Source organism: Coffea arabica, chromosome 6c (genome assembly GCF_036785885.1).
Source record: "Coffea arabica cultivar ET-39 chromosome 6c, Coffea Arabica ET-39 HiFi, whole genome shotgun sequence".
Taxonomy (NCBI): domain Eukaryota; kingdom Viridiplantae; phylum Streptophyta; class Magnoliopsida; order Gentianales; family Rubiaceae; genus Coffea; species Coffea arabica.
The window spans coordinates 10,635,433-10,653,264 of NC_092320.1; the positions used below are offsets into that span (position 1 = coordinate 10,635,433).

Genomic DNA, 17,832 nt, shown 5'->3' on the forward strand with positions numbered 1-17,832 from the left:
TCAAGCTAATCATCTGACTTATTCAAGCTAATATCTTTGAGAGCTAACTATGCTTTTATGAAGCTACATTATCTAGCTTATTCAACGATTTTTAATTTGTCTTAACATTACAGAAAATCTACTTTTTTGTTTTCTTTTTATTGTAACAAAGTGATGCTTAGGAATTAGTTCATAAATAACATATTCTATAGCTAATATACTGCTTATGTAGATTATGGGAATAACATTTATTTATTTTTGATGTACGATGTCGCTTTTATATAATTATTATTATAATCCCGAATAATAGATTTGGGCTGGGTCGAAAGCAAGCCCAAATACTGGTTGGCTGGATGCACTTTGGAAGAATACGGTATCGATGACTAAATTTGCAAAGCACAAAGGTCCAGGTGGATAATGAATTCCGGGCTCCATCAAATCCAATCGCGGGCTAAAATCCGGTGAATAGTCCACGTTATTTTTCGACAGACCCCCTCCTCCTCCTCCTCCTCCTCGACGACCCTTCCACCGATCAACGACTTCAACGACGTCCGTTTACGTACAATTATTTTCTCTCTCTACTCTCTCCATCTCTCAGGTACCCTTTCTCCTAGTCAACAATTCAAATTCAGGAATAATTATATATTTTTGTGTGTTATCTTTTTTCTTTTCCCATTTATTTCGCTTTTTTAGGTTTATGAATAGGATTGCCTGCTTTCTCTCTCTTTATTTCATTTTTTTGACAAAACCCTAATTGAACCCTAAGTTGATCAATTTTGACGTTTGTTTGATTTATTAATGATTGGCAGGATTTTAGGAATTAGGGGCGGTTTGGATCACTCCTTTCCCTTGGATTTTTCCGTGATTATTTATAGCTCATTTTACCAGGTAATTTCTGTTTTTTCGTTCTTACATTCAAATTTGGCAAATTTTATGTGTATATGCTTCTATTTCCCTTGAATCTTGTATGTTGATGATTGATAATGTTTTTTAAATCGGTGTTGTTTTAGAGTTATAACATTATTAAATCTCTGCAATCGCTTAGCTATTAGTTAATTGTAATTAAGGTGGAATTCTGGATGACAATTAGAATTTCTAAGCTTAGTTTGAAGAATAATGCTACTGTGCGGAAATGAAGTATATTGTACTAAAGAAACGAGGGTGCAAGAAATATCAGCTGGTTGATTAGAAAATGCAGGGCCTGATAAGTCATACTTAAACTGAGAAGAAATGTTGATCTGGTAGATTGACCATGCAGAATTAGGGAATTTTTCCGAGCTTTAAGGATTCATTACGATTTTTCTTTTTCTGGGAATAGACATTCCATTTCCGGAGTGCTGTTACATAGATATATTGTCTGGCAGACAAACTGTCTGGTGTTCAGAGAAGTTGGCTGGCTTTTATTGATAAGCTTGTTCCTTGAAGGGTTTGTGCAAGCATTGACAGGGGCTTTTGGAAGAAAATCCACTGTGTTGTGGATCACGGCTGTGTTTATGTACTACTAGTGAAGTTGTTATTGATGCTTTTGTCCTGTGTCATAAATGATGGGAACTAGGGTTTTCATTTCAAGTCAATCTTTTTAATTAAAGAATTCAGTGTTCTAAAAATTATCTACTTTGACTTTTTGTGAGTTCTGTTCATATGCTTTAATTTTATCTTTCTCAGGTGTCTTATTTTCTTATGGCCTTGTACTTATCAAGAATTTATGCTGGGTTTCATGTGTTGTGTTTGTAAAAAATTGCCATGCACAACTGTGTAAACACGTTCTGCGACAAAGAGAGAGTGTGGAAACTGATGCGATGTCAGCATCCAGCAAATTCGATCTGTCTTCTAATAGCCCAGACAGGCCTTTATACACTTCTGGGCAGCGTGGATCCTATTCTGCAGCTTCATTGGAGAGATCTGGTAGCTTTAGGGAAAACACAGAGATGCCAATTTTACCAGCCATTCCAAACATGAGTAGAGGTAGTTCTGCTGCAACACAAGATGTGATGAGTTTCTTTCAGTGTTTACGATTTGATCCAAAATCAATGGTTACAACCCTCAAACTTAATCGACCAGTGGATTTTAAGCGACTTGCAAGTGTTTCTTTTGGAATTCCATTGGAAGATCCTTCTTCAGCACCTGCAAAAGGCAAACCAGTGTCTTCTCCTTCACCTGAGGAATTTAGACGTCTCAAGACCTCTGTCCGTGAGGGCTGTAGAAAAGCTAGGTATTGCTTTTGTTTCATTAATTTCATTTTTTTTTTGTTTCCATGTGGATTTACAGCAGTGTTGATTCATGCATGAAAAATATTGTATTAAATGTCAGGGAACGTGTAAAGATATTCAATGAGTCATTATCTGTGATGAACAAGTGGTTTCCAACTATTCAATCACGGAAGAGATCCCGGTCAGATTCCTTTTCCAGTGACCGATCCAATACCTTGTATTCAGCCGATCGATCAGTTTCGGCTACAGGCATTTCTAAGATGGGTGCTCAGAGTCATGTTGGTGCAAATGGTTTTGACGTGGAGCAAAAATCAGAAGAGAGGACAAAGAATTCTGTACCAAACAAGCGCACCAGGACTTCTATGGTGGATCCCAGGGTCTGTAGCATTTTTTTATGTCGCCATGCCATAATATTTTCTTGGTTCATATTTATGAACGCTGCTTTATTTTGAATTTAGTCTCTTGGGCACTTACGAATACTGGAGCTTCTTGAGCTCATAGAACTATTGTTGTTTTCTAGGTTCTATTAAAGTTCTCTGCTCAGTTTACAATGTGATTGACATGGGAAATACCTCATCCAGGAGTTTCCTACTTTAACTGGCTTGCTTATATATGTTTCTGTGGGTATCACAGTACTGATAGTCAAGGAACAATTACTTTCGTTAGTTCACTGTTAAGTGCGGATATTCTTTTCACTGAAGACATAGTTTGTCTTTTTCTTATCTGGTTACATTGTTGTCAGGTGGACGGTCTCCTTTCTTTTCTATTTCTTCATAAGTTCTGAAAATTTTTGGATGAACTATACAAAACTGATTTCCGTATTGAGGTTATGTCCCATTTGCTTTTTCTTTGTGCGATTTGCTGTTCTTTTACACGTCTTTATCTGGACTTTCACTACTTCTCCCCTAGAATTTTCTGTCTGACAGTGTGCAAATTTTGCATCCTTAAATATGTCATCAACTTGTTAGATTAACCTACAAGTTAGTTACAACCTCCAAAATGCTGTTGTTGCGTGCTTATTTATATTAATTTGCTATATTTCTGAATGTTTTTATTCTGGACTTTCAGTTTTGCTCCTTTAGAGCTTCAATCTTTGTCTGACTATGTATAACAATTTTTGCATCCTTAATTATGCCTCATTTATTATACTCTGCTACAATCTAGTTACAAGCTTCCAAAATGGTACTGAAGTATGTGTTTAATTTGACATAGGCGGATGCAAGGGCTAATACTCTTGCTAGGCCTTCAGGGACTGCAGATAGAGATAGGGAAATATTGAAAATTCCCAGTAGTAGTGCAGTCCAAAGCGAGGATCGGCCATCACCTTTAGGTGTTGATGGATGGGAGAAATCCAAGATGAAGAAAAAGCGGTCTGGGATAAAGCCAGATGTTGCTGCAAGCTCATCAGCAGCAAAACCTATGGATGGCTCTAGAGATTTTAAACAAGGGATGCAACCGCGGCTTCTTGCTGATGCCCGGTCAAGGCTGAGTGAGAGCCATGGCTTCAGGTACTGCTTTTAGTGTATCATTTTGTGCATACATTTAGTATTGATTGTATTAATCTTCCTCTGTTGAATTTGCTTTTATAATGGTGTAGATGCTTGGATTTTCATTCTTCTTTGTTTTGTCCGTATATTTGATTTGAACTTTCACTTGCAGCCATAATAGGTTAAAGTAGGAATACCTTCCATTCTAGAGTTTTAAGTCTCATTCCGCATGGTCTTCCATAAAACATTTTTTTCTGAATCATGTCTACTTTTTGTGATGCAGACCTGTTGCTAATGGAGGCATGAGCAAAGTTGATGGTTCCTCACAGCAAAGCAGTTCAGGCACACGATCATCAATCTCTCGGCTGGAGCAGGATAACAGCCCCCTTCTCCATGATAAAAGGGATCGCCCTACAGATAAAGAAAAAGTTAATTTGAAAGCTATTAACAAGTATGTGTGGCATTTAACTGCATATTCTCCGAGATTCTTGTTTTGGGATCCATTTCTTTTTAATGACATTGTTATGTGGTCCTTTCTTCTTGGTAATATGTCATTAGTTTGTGTCATTGAGATTCTGCCTCCTCACTTTCTGTTTGTCTGCTTCGATTTTTAGTCTGTTGAAGTTAAATGAAGCTGTGCTCTTTTGTTTGTTTTCTTTTTTATCCCCCCTCCACCCAATTGTACAACCAGGACAAGTGCTCGAGAAGATTTCAGCTCTGGTAGCCCTACATCAAGCACAAAACTGAATGCAACTCGAGGTCCACGGTCAGGTTCAAGTGTTGGGCAAAAATTGTCACCTGTGGTTTCTCATGCAACAGCTGCCAATGATTGGGAAGTTTCTCAGTGCACAAGCAAAATACCTGCTGCAGTTGGTGTAAACAGTCGGAAACGGACACCGTCGATGAGGTCTTCATCACCTCCTGTTGCCCAGTGGGCCAGCCAGAGGCCCCAGAAAATCTCAAGAACAGCAAGAAGAAGTAATTTCATACCTATAGTGCAGAGCACTGATGAAACCTCTGCTTTGGACACGGCATCTGCAGACACTGGAAATGAAAGGCGCTTATCTGGAAGTTCTCCTCAGCAAGTTAAATTGAAAGGTGACCACTTCTCTTCAGCCGCATTGTCTGAAAGTGAGGAATCAGGGCCCCCCTCTGAAATGAAGTTTAAAGATAAGATGAAGAAGTCCGATGGCATGGAAGAAAAAGCTGGGCAGAATGTCCAGAAGATGTCAAACTTGATGCTACCACCAAGGAAAAAGATTATTAGTGGGGATGACCATGGAGATGGAATTCGAAGACAAGGCAGGACTGGACGGGGATTCACTTCAACTAGGTCCTTAATGCCATTAACTGTTGAAAAGCTTGGAAATGTGAGAACTGCAAAACAGCTTAGAAGTGCCAGACTTGGATTTGACAAAACTGAAAGGTTTAGCATTTTCTTTCTCTTGATTATTCTGGTTATTATTTTGGGCTTATTCGTGCCCTATGCTGCGTTTTTAGTCTAAGTTCCTTATATTGTTTGAATTTTATATTCAGCAAGGCAGGTCGTCCGCCCACTAGGAAGCTCTCTGACCGTAAAGCTTATACACGTCAGAAGCATTCTGCAGTCAGTTTAGCAACAGATTTTATTGGTGAGTTCAGTCAGAGATTTCAATAAAACCTCTCTGGCTGTTCATTATTCTCCATCTTTATTACTTCTTTAATGCTCTTAGTCGGTTCAGATGATGGACATGAAGTACTACTCGCTGCTGCAAATGCTGTTCCTAATCCAGGTGTAGTTTCAGTCAGAACTTTCTGCATGCATTATGAATCCAAAAAAGTGCATATTATGGTCAATAGAGGTTCTTGGTGTTGATCCACTTTTCACTGCAGCCCCAGCACTTTCCAGCTCATTTTGGAAGCAGATGGAGCCACTCTTTCGGTTTGTATCTGATGCAGATGTGGCCTATTTGAAACAGAAGGTTGTGGCACTTCGCATCTTCAGAAGCTTTTTGCATTATAATAGGATTACTAGCTTATCACTGAGCTCTATGCTATTTTAGAAATTGGATGATCTGATAGATTGACCTGTCTGCAATATTTAGTTTCTTATTATTGTCACTGGATGTTTTTGTTTTCTGAGATGGTATAAGATTTGGACATGGTAGTCTTTTGCTTACAATTTCTATTGAATAGTTCTCTTGGTCGCCCTAAGTTTATCCCCATATTTGAATATGTTTCTTTGCATTTTACTTTCCCCTTTGGCCTAATCTGTTTGACATTGTAGTTCTGCATACGGTTTCTATTGGATAATGTTTGAGTACACTAACTTCATCCCTCAGTTTGAATATGTCGCTTTTGCTTTTTACTTTTACCTTTTGACTGATCTGTTTGGGCCTTGCTTCCCATTTCTATGCTGTTAAGCTTACTAATAAGATGTTTCAACTGAATGCAAAGAAAGAAAGAAAGTAATCCATCTACTAAGTGACTGCAATTTCAAATTTGAAGAATTTATTTGTTCTGGTGTTTAATTTTTATTTTGATTGGAGTTGATCCGCCCTTGTCTTTTCTAGTATATAGCATTTCAAAATGGCCAACTTCTTTCACTTTTTATTAAAAATCAAATGTGAAGTTTCATTAACAAAAGTAGAAATTTATGACAAATTGGAACCATTAACTATTGACTGCTGATTGCGAATTAATGAATTGTTTGAATCTCTAACTTTGATATTTTCTTTCCTAATGAAGCAGGTAAGAAAATAGAAATTGATGCATGAATATCAAGTTAAAAACCCCTTTCCATTTCAATTATAACAACAATTACAAGCATCTGTAAAAATCCGAGCAGAAACTGTTACACAGATGTCTAATATCTTATTTAGATATGTTATACCTTGGCTAAAAGGAATTCGTAGAAAATTTTCATGTCTCCATTTTATTTTTAATTGAATAGAAAATAGAATTTTCTATTATTTTGATAGAGCACAACATGTCTTGTGTTTCCCCCCGCCCCCCAACAACCAAAAAAAAAAAAAAAAAAAAAGAACTGCAATACAATAAATGAGAAAGGGGGGATATTAATATCTGCGTCTGTGTAAAGTCAAGTGGCATTTGCATTCTCAACTATTTTTCTAGTCCACAAAATTTAGTTTAGTTGTTATTGAATTTTCCCCTTGCAGGTGGAGTTTGAACCAACCACGGTGTCACCCATGGTAGCATCTTCAGGGATGGTAAATCCTAGTTCAGTGTCCAATGGTTTTGGGGGTAATGAAATTGAAAGACGACTTAAAAGACAATATAGTGAAGATACCCAGGAGCATTTATCCTCTGCCACAAAGACTCTTGAGGATGTCTCCCTCTACCAGAGACTGATTTCAGCTCTCATTCCTGAAGGAGATGAACAATTTTGCCACAATGAAAATGAAGACATCAGATTTGATGGTTATGAGTCTGGATTTGAGCCTGAGACAAATGTAAAATCAGATAGTTTCTGTTCTCAGCTCTCTCAAAACTCTGATTTATCAGGAAATCCTGCCTCTAATGGTTATTGCATAAGTGCTAACGGGGGATCCTTTAATGAGCTCAAACATATTATGCCAGACAATAGCAGTTTGTCCATTCCAGACGCTAGAATTCCAAGCTACAGAAATTCACAAAATGGTTTCCCACCAGACCAAGCACTGACGCCTGGCATTAACTGCACTGAGGGTCAGTACAGTAGTATGTCGATAAATGAAAGACTTCTCCTGGAAATTCATTGTATTGGAATCTTTCCTGAATTTGCGGTAGGGTTGCTTTTCTTCGTGTTTTCTTGTTAGCAACTTATGCCTTGTTATAGTGCCCTTTACTTCATTATACTTACCTCTATTCCCTTGATTCTTCTGTCAGCCTGATTCTGCAAATTCTGGGAATGAAGAGATCTCTACAGAAATTAGTAAATTGAATGAGATTTACTATGAACAGGTATCATCTGATTACAATTAGAGTACTCTCTCTCTCTCTCTCTCACAATGTGTCTTCCTAGTTTTATGTCATGAGGTATGCTCATAGATGTGTTTTAGGTGGACTATGCTATTCCTTTTTCATGTCTTTTTTGTCTTTGTTATATGGGGTTGGGCATTGGATGTTATGACTTTCATAAGCTAGGCCTTGTTGTCTTCTGTATTTCTTTAGCTTGATTGGCAGATGTGTTTTGGTATGTTGTTCCATTAAACTCCAATTGTAGACTATTCTCAAGGAGTTGTAGAGCATAATTTTATGCAGATTCTCTATTTCCACTTGTGTTTGCCATAGTGTGATGCAGCCCTTTGTATTTTTCACGGTCGGGATATTGAGAAACTATTTCTTTCAAGATCATCTTACAGTTGTTTAATGGTGTTTAGGTTTCAAAAAGGAAGGGTTTAGTTAGCAGACTGCTGAAATCTGCTGTTGACACCAGAGAGCTTCAAGACAGGCAAGGATATTTTTATTTACTTTAGCCTCTTAATGTGTATCATGATGCTAACTTAAGTTCTTTAATTCTATTGTAGGGAGTTTGAACAGCATGCTCTCAACAAACTTGTAGTAATGGCTTATGAGAAATATATGGTAATTTTGATTGTTTTACATCCTTATTTTGATATGCTGCTTTGGAAGTTGACATATGTGTTCATTGCATTTTCATTGTCTGTCTGATGAATTGAAGAGTGGATGTTAGGTCTTGTTCCAACTGCCCTATTAATGTATTTTGGATGTTGAAGCATAAAGTTGCAACACGTTTTCATTGTATTTGCAGACTTGCTGTGGTCCTAATGCTCATGGGATGAAAAGTGCAAATGGTAAAATGGCCAAACATGCTGCCTTAGCTTTTGTAAAGAGGACATTGGAACGTTGCCAAGAATATCAGGAAACTGGAAAAAGCTGCTTTAATGAACCCTTGTTCAGGGACATTTTCATTTCTGGGTGCTCCCAGCTTGGTGATGTCCAAGCTGATGGTGAATCTGACAAACATGAAGTTAGACCTTCAGGTACTTTTTTGTTGATGCCTGGACTACAAGGATGGGAAGGGGTGAGGAACTTGGGACTTGGAGCTTGCTTTGCTGCTGTCAGACTGCAGTGGTTTTGTGCCATTTTCTAGACTTTTGACTGGATTGTGATGTAGCATGTTCTTGTTTCAAGGGTGATGGTTATGATAATAATTTAGGAATTAGAAGAGGGTAGTATCTAAATAGGTGGTGGAAAGGAATAAGACAACTTATGCTTCATACCTAAACAGAAGAGGTATTTATTATTTTGACTTTCTAAATTTGGACATACATTGGTGCTATACATGAACAACTAAGGTAATATGGTGGTCAAGGTGGTCAACTGCTGCTATACTGGCGGACGGTTGGACTCCCAGCCTTGGGTTTGGCTATAACTTCTACTAATATAGTAGTCCCTGATAATTCTACCTATGCCATAGTAGGGCTGCTACTACAGTGTATTATTGAACACTAGGTAGACAACTGTTTTGCCCACCTAGGATGTGACAAACAACACATGCTTAACACTAAAGTACATACACTGAATTAAGCAATAAACCACAATTTGAAGTCCTAAATCAATTCCAGTCTTAGATATTTTTTAGCTTAAGTTTTATTTTGATGGCTTTGGTTTCCTGCATATTATTATCTTTTCATACGTGTATATAAATGCTCAGCCAGTATTATTTCTCTTTCTGCAGCTTCTACATGTGCAGAGCAGAGCCCTTCTTCAACCAATCATGACATGTTTTCTGATAACCTCCTGTCTGCAAATTTAGCTTCAGAACAAATTTCTGGTAAGGAAGAGACCTGGTCAAATAGGGTAAAAAAGAAGGAATTGTCACTTGATGATGTTGGTGGTGGTGCAATTGCCATGTCACCAGCTGTCACACCAGGTATTGGGAGTTCATTTTCAAGCGGTACGAAGGGAAAGAGGAGTGAAAGAGACAGAGAAGGAAAAGGTAGTAGTAGAGAGGTTATATCCAGAAGTGGAACAACCAAAATAGGCAGGCCTACATCGGCTAAGGGAGAAAGGAAGTCTAAGACAAAACCAAAGCAGAAAACTGCACAGTTGTCTGCATCAGTCAATGGCCTTCTTGGGAAGATCTCTGAGAAGCCTAAAGTTACCGTACCTTCAACGCAAAAAACAAGTAATACAAGCTCAAGTGGCATGGTCAAAGATAAAAATGACTATGGCTTGGATGAACTAGAAGACCCTATTGATTTATCCGGCTTGCAGATCCCTGAAATGGATGACCTAGGTGTCGCTGATGATTTTGGAGGTCAGGGACAAGACATAGGATCATGGTTGAACATTGATGACGATGCATTGCAAGATCATGATTTTATGGGCCTTGAAATTCCAATGGATGATCTGTCGGAACTAAATATGATGGTCTGAAGTTGCTTTTGTTGTATATTCCTGTTCAGTATAAATCACAGAGGAAAACATCGTTGTTACCAAGAAATGACCAGTTACACGGAGATTGTGTGGCGGTCAATATGAAAATTAAGCTATATTTTTTTTCAGATACTAGTGCACTAGTTGATTTTTGAGTGAACCCTTACAATGTGTTGATTTAGTTCCATTTTCACGTTTTTGACTTCGACTGTAAAAATCTTTTTGTTCACCCTATAAGCTAGTTTGTCTTAGCAGCACTGTATTTGTTTGTAGTGCTTATAGATCAGAGAACAATGTCCTTGTACATAGAATTTATGTTCTAATAAAATTCGTTTTCATTGGTTAAATTAAGGTGTTTTCTGACATTACTTGCGTGAATTTTACAGTTTCTGTGCTTGGCTAATCTTTATTTCAAGCTTTATTTTCCATAAATAAGAACTAGTTGTTCAATTACATGGCTTTTGCGTGGTTGAGATTCCTATTGATAGTGTTTCTAGTTTCTTTTGTTTTCAGGATCAGGGAAGGATCATTCAAGTGGAGATACGAACAGTAGGGATAATGATTTAGCGGAGTATCAATCTCCTTGCAGGTGTCCTTTTTGCAGCATACTGGTTGTATGCAGAAAAGAGGTTAACCTGTTTGTGATAGACCAAACCAGGATACAAGTTGTTTACTGCCCATCCTTCTGGAATCAAATAATGTTTCTTCTGTCAGATGCTGCACTTGCGCAGCTTATTGCAGAAGTTGGAACATTGCCTTTTTTTCCAGAATGAATATGCTTTTGAGAACACAAAACTGGTATGTGCTCCTTGCTTTTCTCATTGTCTGCATCTGTTTGTTGTGAGGAAATAGTGCCTTTAATTGACTTTGCTGGAATTAAGTTCTCTTGACAGCTTTATTGGATTTTCCATGACATTCCACAGTGCTGGGATTCTTTTGGCACAAGTAAATACCTATAAATGCTACAGGTGTTTGTACAGCTTTGTGGCCATGCAGCTTAAAGGTATTATGCCCACAATTATTTTCAGACTCTGAACTTGCTACTATCAGTTAAGTAGGCAGAATTATATGAGTCTGTGGATTCAGGATCCTGTTCTTCACCTCTTGACCTTTTGGTGTTTTTTAAACTTTTGTAGAAGTTCATGAAGGAGGCTGTGTTCTAGTGTCAGAAATGACTTACGACTGGAGGTCCAAACCAAAGAAATTCAGATACAAGTTCCAGCAGTGTATTGTTTCTCAGTATTTCATTAAGGATGTTAGATTGGAAGATTTCTTCTTCAACATTATGTTAGAACTTAATTTGCATGAACTTTCTATCCTGTTAATGTTAGCCATATATTCTGCGAACTTTCTCCTGAAAACTCCATATTTTCTGATGGAGTTTACTCGTCTAAGTCTAAACTGAAGCCCTTCATCTGATATTCCTTTTGCTGGCTGCAAGGTATTGATAATTTGGTATGTCCATGCAGGGTTTGAACCATTTTCAGAACAATAGCTGGCGTGGCAGCTTCTTGTGACTATAAAATCTCTCTCTCTCTCAACAACTCCCCCCCCCGGGGGGTCTAATACTTGGTGTGACTTTTTGAAGAATCTCTCTCCACATTCTCAATCTTCTTTATGTAATGTGATATTTGGTGCGAGATTTTGTAATTCAACTTTATACCAATATACTTTTGTCCCTTGCGTCTTGTGGACAACTATTCAGGTTTCTCAAGTGCTACAACCTTGAAATGTTTTTGTCTTACTGCTGCAGGTGTTCAAGCTGCCACGTTTATCTCCTATCATCCTTTCCAATTCCAAACCAAGAAAGAAAAAGAGATTTCATTAAGCAAATTTCATCTGTTCGATTTATTGAAGAGTGCCAGCTTTTGTTTGATCTATGTTAGGTCGACCTGATTTGCCCCATCTGCAGTATGCCCCATAAGAGATTTCCTGATGAGATGGATTTCCTCTGTGGAATTTTTTCCGTATCATTCACTCTTACATTGTTATATTATGTTTTTCAGCTTCTGACTGTGTCTGGCAATGAATATGTGGTAAGATGTCTTTTTGGCTGTCAAATAATTAACAAACCTGCTCTTTTGTTTCTGCTTTTTGTTTACTCTGTATTATTGATGGTTAATTGCAAAAGGAAATTTTCTATTTCACAAGGTTAAGGAATTGTCAGTTTGATATTTCACTTAATACATATACTTTTTGTTGAGTGGTTCTTGCACACATTTCATGTGCTCATCATACAATTATGTAATGTATACACATCTCATCCTGCCATAAAACTGTAGACAAACTATCCACAGCTTTACTGTGAGATTGGGTATGCTCAACCGCATTGGGTTCATAAAGTTGGCTTAGCATTCTAGTGCATTGTCTGAATGGGCTTTGAGATGGGTTCTAAGCTTGTTGTTTGAGCTTGAGAAGCATTATGCAAACAATTAGAAAGTGTTGCTGAAATATAACAGATTCTTTAGCTTAGTGAGAAGGATAGCCTTAATCTGGTTTAGACGTCTTAATCCATATGGAGATATTTTCTGTAATAGCTGTTATTAGTTTATATATGTGTGTGTGTGTGTGGAAAAAATGTGGTTTACAGCTGTGGGGCTTCGACCGACTCTCAAATCATTGTGATCTACAGCTAACGGACTTTTTCCAGGGTTCTGAAAACTTGTTTGCATGATTTTTTTTTGTTTTTGTTTTGGTTTTGATTTGTTTGTCTTTCCTTTTTCCTTTTCTGGTTAGGTGCAGTTATCCAAGGAAAAAGGAGCATTGCCATGTTCCTTGGATAACTGCACCTAACCAGGAGGAATGATGTCTGACGGATATTTCATGCGAGCTCTTGTTATTTTCTGGGATAAACTCACAGGATGTCATTTGATGTTTTTGTCTAAACCGAGCTAAGACATTAAATGGCAAGAGGATCTATATTTCGGCTAGCAGCAGCATTTCTGTACCATGTTGTGCTACCTACCTGCCGCACCATTGAACCAATTCACCCATTTTCTAATGCAGTGATAAGGAGGATGCATTTGGTATGGGGTTTATATGTTGTATTGTGACAAGTAGCATACTGAGGGATGATGCCTTGTAATTTTTGAATTCTCGTAGTTGTGAGGCTGTTTAGCTCAATTTAACAGTTTTTTTTTTTTCTGCTCTTATATCGTATTCACCCCTTTTATGTGTAATTTGGTGAGTAATTTTTGTGTTCTTATAGTTGAGTTTAGTCTGTGGTTGACTATTACTCCTGCCTTTCTACCATAGTTTAGGCAAGTCTGTAACTAGGGAATCGTTTGGATCGAGGATTTTGGATCGTTTGGATCGAGGGAATGGGACGAATGGAGAGGATTTTGGGGGAGTTTAGTTTTTTCTCCCTTTTGTTTGGACTGCATTTTGAGGCTGGAAAGAGGAGCAAAGGAACGGAAAGGATTCAAAATGTTTTTATTAGATTTGATTTCCATCTAAGAGTGGGCGGAAATAATGGGATGAGGTATCAAATTTACTGCAATAATTTAAATTTTTTTAAAAGTTTTTCTCCTCTTAATTTTTTATTAACTAATATTTTTATTTTTCCTTTCCTTTCTTTTCCTTCCTCAATCTAAGCAAAACTGTAGTGTTTCCTTTCTACTCCTTTCATATTTAATCCAAAGGCAAGTGGGAACGAAATTACTTTCTTGTACTTACCTTCCTTTTCCCTCCCATTGGTGTCGTTTCCTTTCTTTTTCTTCCCTTTCCTTCAATTCAAATGGTGCCTAAAAATGCATTTTATAAAACTCAAATTTGAAATTTGAAGTCTGAAATCATTAAATCATTAAATTATTAAATCGTTAAATATTAAATTTAATACAGTTGAGTGTATATCACATTTAGTGATAAGTAAAAAACTTATTATTTATTTTTTGGAGCAAGTTTTGTTTGAAAAATTTAGTGTCAATTAATTAATTTTGATGTTTAATTTTTAGTTATGAAATGTAGCAAAATATATTAAGATCTGAATTCATTAAATTTAAGTGCTAAATTAGATTATTTAACAAGGCCTAAGTGAGACTAAAAATGAGGCATGTCGGTCAAAGGCTGAGACCATAGTTATTAAACCCGATCCAGTCCGGCGGTTCGACCGGTCAACCCGGCGATCGGCCACTAAATCGGGCCGATTCTTCAATTGGATCGTTTCTGCATATGAACCGTTGACTTTTCAACGGATCGACAGTTCAACCGGATTAAACCGGAAACCCGGCCGGTTTTGTGGGCAGACCGGGTTTGAGACAAACATTCCCGATTCTTCAATTGGATCGTTTCTGCATATGAACCGTTGACTTTTCAACGGATCGGCAGTTCAACCGGATTAAACCGGAAATCCGGCCGATTTTGTGGGCAGACCGGGTTTGAGGAAAAAATATTTGTCCAAGCCTTTGCTTGGATTCGAACTTCAGACCTTCGGTATTATTTATGTGTAACTCACCACCAGGCCACTTTGTCACTTGTTCATTAATGGCCATTCTTATGCTATATGAATGTTTTGTTAATTTCATCTTTATTTTTTTAAACTCTCCAAAACAAATGTATTTGGAATCTTTTAATAAAACTTATGACCTTTATATTCTATAAATTATAAAATAGATTTCAAAAATAACATATTACATAATTTATTTTAAAGACAAATATTGTTTTTTAAATTTTTTTTGCATTTAAAATTTGTAAATAACCTAGATAATTACAATAAACATCTACACTTGAAGTGTGGTGGATTACTAAGTAAATTTATGTTTTGCTGATTCTTATATGAATTAAATATTCTATAGCAAATTAAATTAAATGAATATTTGTTATGACATTATTTATTACAATTTATCTCATATATCCTATATCAAAATTTATAAAATATAATATTTAAATATATGTAGTGACCCACTGGTTCAACCACTCACCCACCGGTTGAACCAGTGACCCGTTGACCCACCTCCTTCGCCGGTCTCCTCTCCGGGCCGAGTTTAATAACTATGGCTGAAACGACCTCCACAATTTTTTTCTTAGATTTCAACCGGCCCTAAAAGTTAATGGCTATGAAGATCGATATTATATTGTGTACATCGTCTGTCGTATATAGAATTTATGAAAATCTTTTATATGTTCGCAATGTATTGAAGATGATTTAAATTATGAATAAATGGACTCATATTTCGTTGAATTAAGCAAAATTATTCAGAACAATTCACCTAGCAACATTTGAGCTTTGGGCTCGAGGGATCAAACTAGGGTAGCGAGGAGGAGCCTTTGGCCCTCAAATTATTTTAGAATTCAATTGTCCTCCTCTAAAAATTTCTAAAATATTATTTATGAATTTAAAATTTTGCCCTTCAAAAACTTTAAAAAAAATGTTTTATGTTGTAGGTTTAAGTATATTAAAGACCGCTCTCACAAGATATAATTTCTAGCTCATGTATGATTAAATCATCATGGGTTCTTGTCAATTGCACTTAATATATTCGATTTATGCTCATGTCCTAGAAAAAAAAAACAGTCATATGGTGAATAACGAAGTAATTTTGATGACGCACTTTTACCTGAAAATTCAGCAATGTATCTGCAACCTTTATCCCCTTAAACATGTGTTCTACATTACTAATGCACGTTTTTAAGGTTTGGTGAGATGAGAGATCAAGGATTTAAACCTTATCTCCCATCACTTACTACTATATGTGATTGTCATTTTAAATAGCTTAAATCCATACGGATGTATAGTGCATCCATCTGATTCGATGATAGTTCAGTCCCCGTCGATTTTTCAATAAGCCCAGTTGGACCCTCCGTTTAGAATAGGTTAAAGTAAGAATAGTGATACGTGTAGGGTAGACAAGTGTCTTTTTTTATTTTCAAACGATAATATAACATTCTGTTGCAGATAAAGCAGTAATACAATTACAAAATTGGAGCAACTGCTTCCATGTCTTTTCTGGCTAAACTAGTCAACCAAGCAGGAAAGGAATCCCTCCACTGAATTTCATAAACTAACTTGAAGGCAAATTTTGCCAACTCATGGCTGATACACTTACCCTCTCTTTTAAGTTTTAACAAAAGGTAAAATACACGGAACCCCATATGGTTTCGCGAAAAGACACGGAACCCCCCTATCGTTTAAAAACATACACATAAACGCCCTAAACTTCATAACTAAAGTGAAAATAGACCTATAATCGGCTGAGCGAACTACTGATGATGGGTCTGCGAGGTTCTTTTGAAAAGATCATGAGTTTCATTCCCAAACTACCCTTCAGTTGCTATATAGAAGGCACTACATATTAGGGGAGAATAGAGTTGAATCTATCAAAGAGTGAAAAGAAAAAGGAGAAGATCTACTTCTGAGTATATCGAAGTCGTCATGTCCACTTCTGCAAATTTTGAAGGAGGTTTGACAGATCTAAGGTATGAATAGTCTCGGTGCTTCTGAGTATATCGAAGTCATCATACTGTTGCTACTGCTTATTCAAGTCTTCAGTTTGCTGATGCTGTGCTGTGGACTCCTCACCTTGTGGTTGCTGATGTTGTTGCTACTGCTCATTCAAGTCACCAATTTGCTGATTTGTTTGAGATACAATTGAACCAGCAGTTGCAAAGATGTCCTCATCTTCTGCAAATTCTAGACCCTCTCTCAACCAATCCGGATCAGGTTCTTCGTTTCTATCACTGTGGTGCTGCTGTTCATTGTTGACTTGATTCTTCTCAATAGAGGTTCTGTCAAAGTCACAATGTTGTTCATTATTGACTTGATTGGTCTCAACAGAGGTTCTGTCAAAGTTATATTGATTTTCACATTCTACTTTACTTTGGTTCACTGAAGAAACCTCTTGCTGGCTGTGGACAGCATCTATTCTGGTTGTTTGCTGAAATAATTTTCTGACAGTTTTTCTATCTACTCTTTTCACAGGTTGCATCACAGTTTGTCTCTTCCTCGATTGAGTTTTACCACCCTTTCTTCTGTTTTTTTTAATTAGTTCGAAGGAATTTTATGTGCCATCATTAGTTTCTACAACAGTTGAGTCATCTAAATCATTTTCTTGCCCTCTTGTATCACCAATATATGGTTCAAAACCAGTCAAATCAACAGAATTTTGTGAAGCTCCAGCACCTTTTCTAGTCAGATCTGAATTTATCTCTGAAGAACTTCCATTGTACGGTAAAGCAAGTGGACCATCATTCGTCACTCTTTCGAATAAGTGCTTACCATCTGGTGAGATAATTTTGAGAGGCGTATGACCTGCCTCTATATATATATGCATATAAGGAAACCCTTCATAATAGGTAGTCAACAATTCTATGTCCACGTCATCATTTATTGGGATAACACCTACATCCACATCATGGTCTGGAATGCAATACCAATATTTTACACATGCCGCTTCTTTTTCAATTTTGGAGTACAGGTTGAATAATGAAAATGTTGATAACTCATCAGGGTCGCAATTGTGAAACACTCTCACTAAATCACTTGTATACCTAATATTGGGATGATGTATAAACAGCCCACTCTAGTGCATGTGGATATCCACTGTCCTAAAAGGATCTAACATGGTCCCTAACCTAAATTATTTAATCAACACTTTTAGAATTCAAATATAGATTAATAAACTATATTAAGCTACATCACACTTTCAAATTATAACAACAATTAGTTATAACAACAATCAGATTATTAAGTGAAATATGATTTGTAGTCAAATCCAAACCCGACACATATTATTTCCTTCTGACATTAACCACATACTCCAAAAAAGACCCATATT

General features: G+C 36.9%; 2 protein-coding genes across 4 annotated transcripts; both read left to right on the top strand.

Annotated features, from left to right (window-relative positions):
* Window positions 1-351: 351 nt before the first annotated feature.
* On the top strand, window positions 352-10,407 carry LOC113692286 (uncharacterized). Of its 2 annotated transcripts, none has more exons than XM_027210677.2 (16): window positions 352-577; window positions 789-867; window positions 1,645-2,191; window positions 2,290-2,566; window positions 3,402-3,697; window positions 3,960-4,127; window positions 4,368-5,102; window positions 5,213-5,307; window positions 5,398-5,448; window positions 5,549-5,637; window positions 6,835-7,440; window positions 7,544-7,618; window positions 8,038-8,108; window positions 8,185-8,242; window positions 8,430-8,661; window positions 9,360-10,407. In XM_027210677.2, exons 3-16 carry the CDS (start codon window positions 1,779-1,781, stop codon window positions 10,058-10,060), a joined length of 3,867 nt encoding a protein of 1,288 aa, XP_027066478.1. In that variant the 5' UTR covers window positions 352-577; window positions 789-867; window positions 1,645-1,778; the 3' UTR covers window positions 10,061-10,407. The 2 variants fall into 2 exon arrangements, with proteins under 2 accessions (XP_027066478.1, XP_027066477.1); XM_027210676.2 differs by having other exon boundaries at window positions 396-577; window positions 5,389-5,448.
* A 166-nt stretch (window positions 10,408-10,573) lies between these two features.
* Window positions 10,574-12,210, top strand: LOC113692287 (uncharacterized). 2 transcript variants are annotated; one of them, XM_072052791.1, is made up of 5 exons: window positions 10,574-10,858; window positions 10,984-11,063; window positions 11,197-11,286; window positions 11,530-11,679; window positions 11,814-12,210. In XM_072052791.1, exons 1-4 carry the CDS (start codon window positions 10,830-10,832, stop codon window positions 11,553-11,555), a joined length of 225 nt encoding a protein of 74 aa, XP_071908892.1. In that variant the 5' UTR covers window positions 10,574-10,829; the 3' UTR covers window positions 11,556-11,679; window positions 11,814-12,210. The 2 variants fall into 2 exon arrangements, with proteins under 2 accessions (XP_071908892.1, XP_027066480.1); XM_027210679.2 differs by lacking the exon at window positions 11,814-12,210 and having other exon boundaries at window positions 10,685-10,858; window positions 10,942-11,063; window positions 11,530-11,768.
* The last annotated feature ends 5,622 nt before the right edge of the window (window positions 12,211-17,832 follow it).

Coding starts and splice junctions, on each gene's coding strand:
- LOC113692287 (XM_027210679.2), top strand. CDS start 10,830: ATGAATATGCTTTTGAGAACACAAAACTG. Junction 10,859..10,941: donor CTTTTGAGAACACAAAACTG/GTATGTGCTCCT, acceptor GCTGGAATTAAG/TTCTCTTGACAGCTTTATTG. Junction 11,064..11,196: donor TGTGGCCATGCAGCTTAAAG/GTATTATGCCCA, acceptor AAACTTTTGTAG/AAGTTCATGAAGGAGGCTGT.
- LOC113692286 (XM_027210676.2), top strand. CDS start 1,779: ATGTCAGCATCCAGCAAATTCGATCTGTCTTCTAATAGCCCAGACAGG. Junction 5,103..5,212: donor GGATTTGACAAAACTGAAAG/GTTTAGCATTTT, acceptor TTTTATATTCAG/CAAGGCAGGTCGTCCGCCCA. Junction 5,449..5,548: donor AAATGCTGTTCCTAATCCAG/GTGTAGTTTCAG, acceptor TTTTCACTGCAG/CCCCAGCACTTTCCAGCTCA.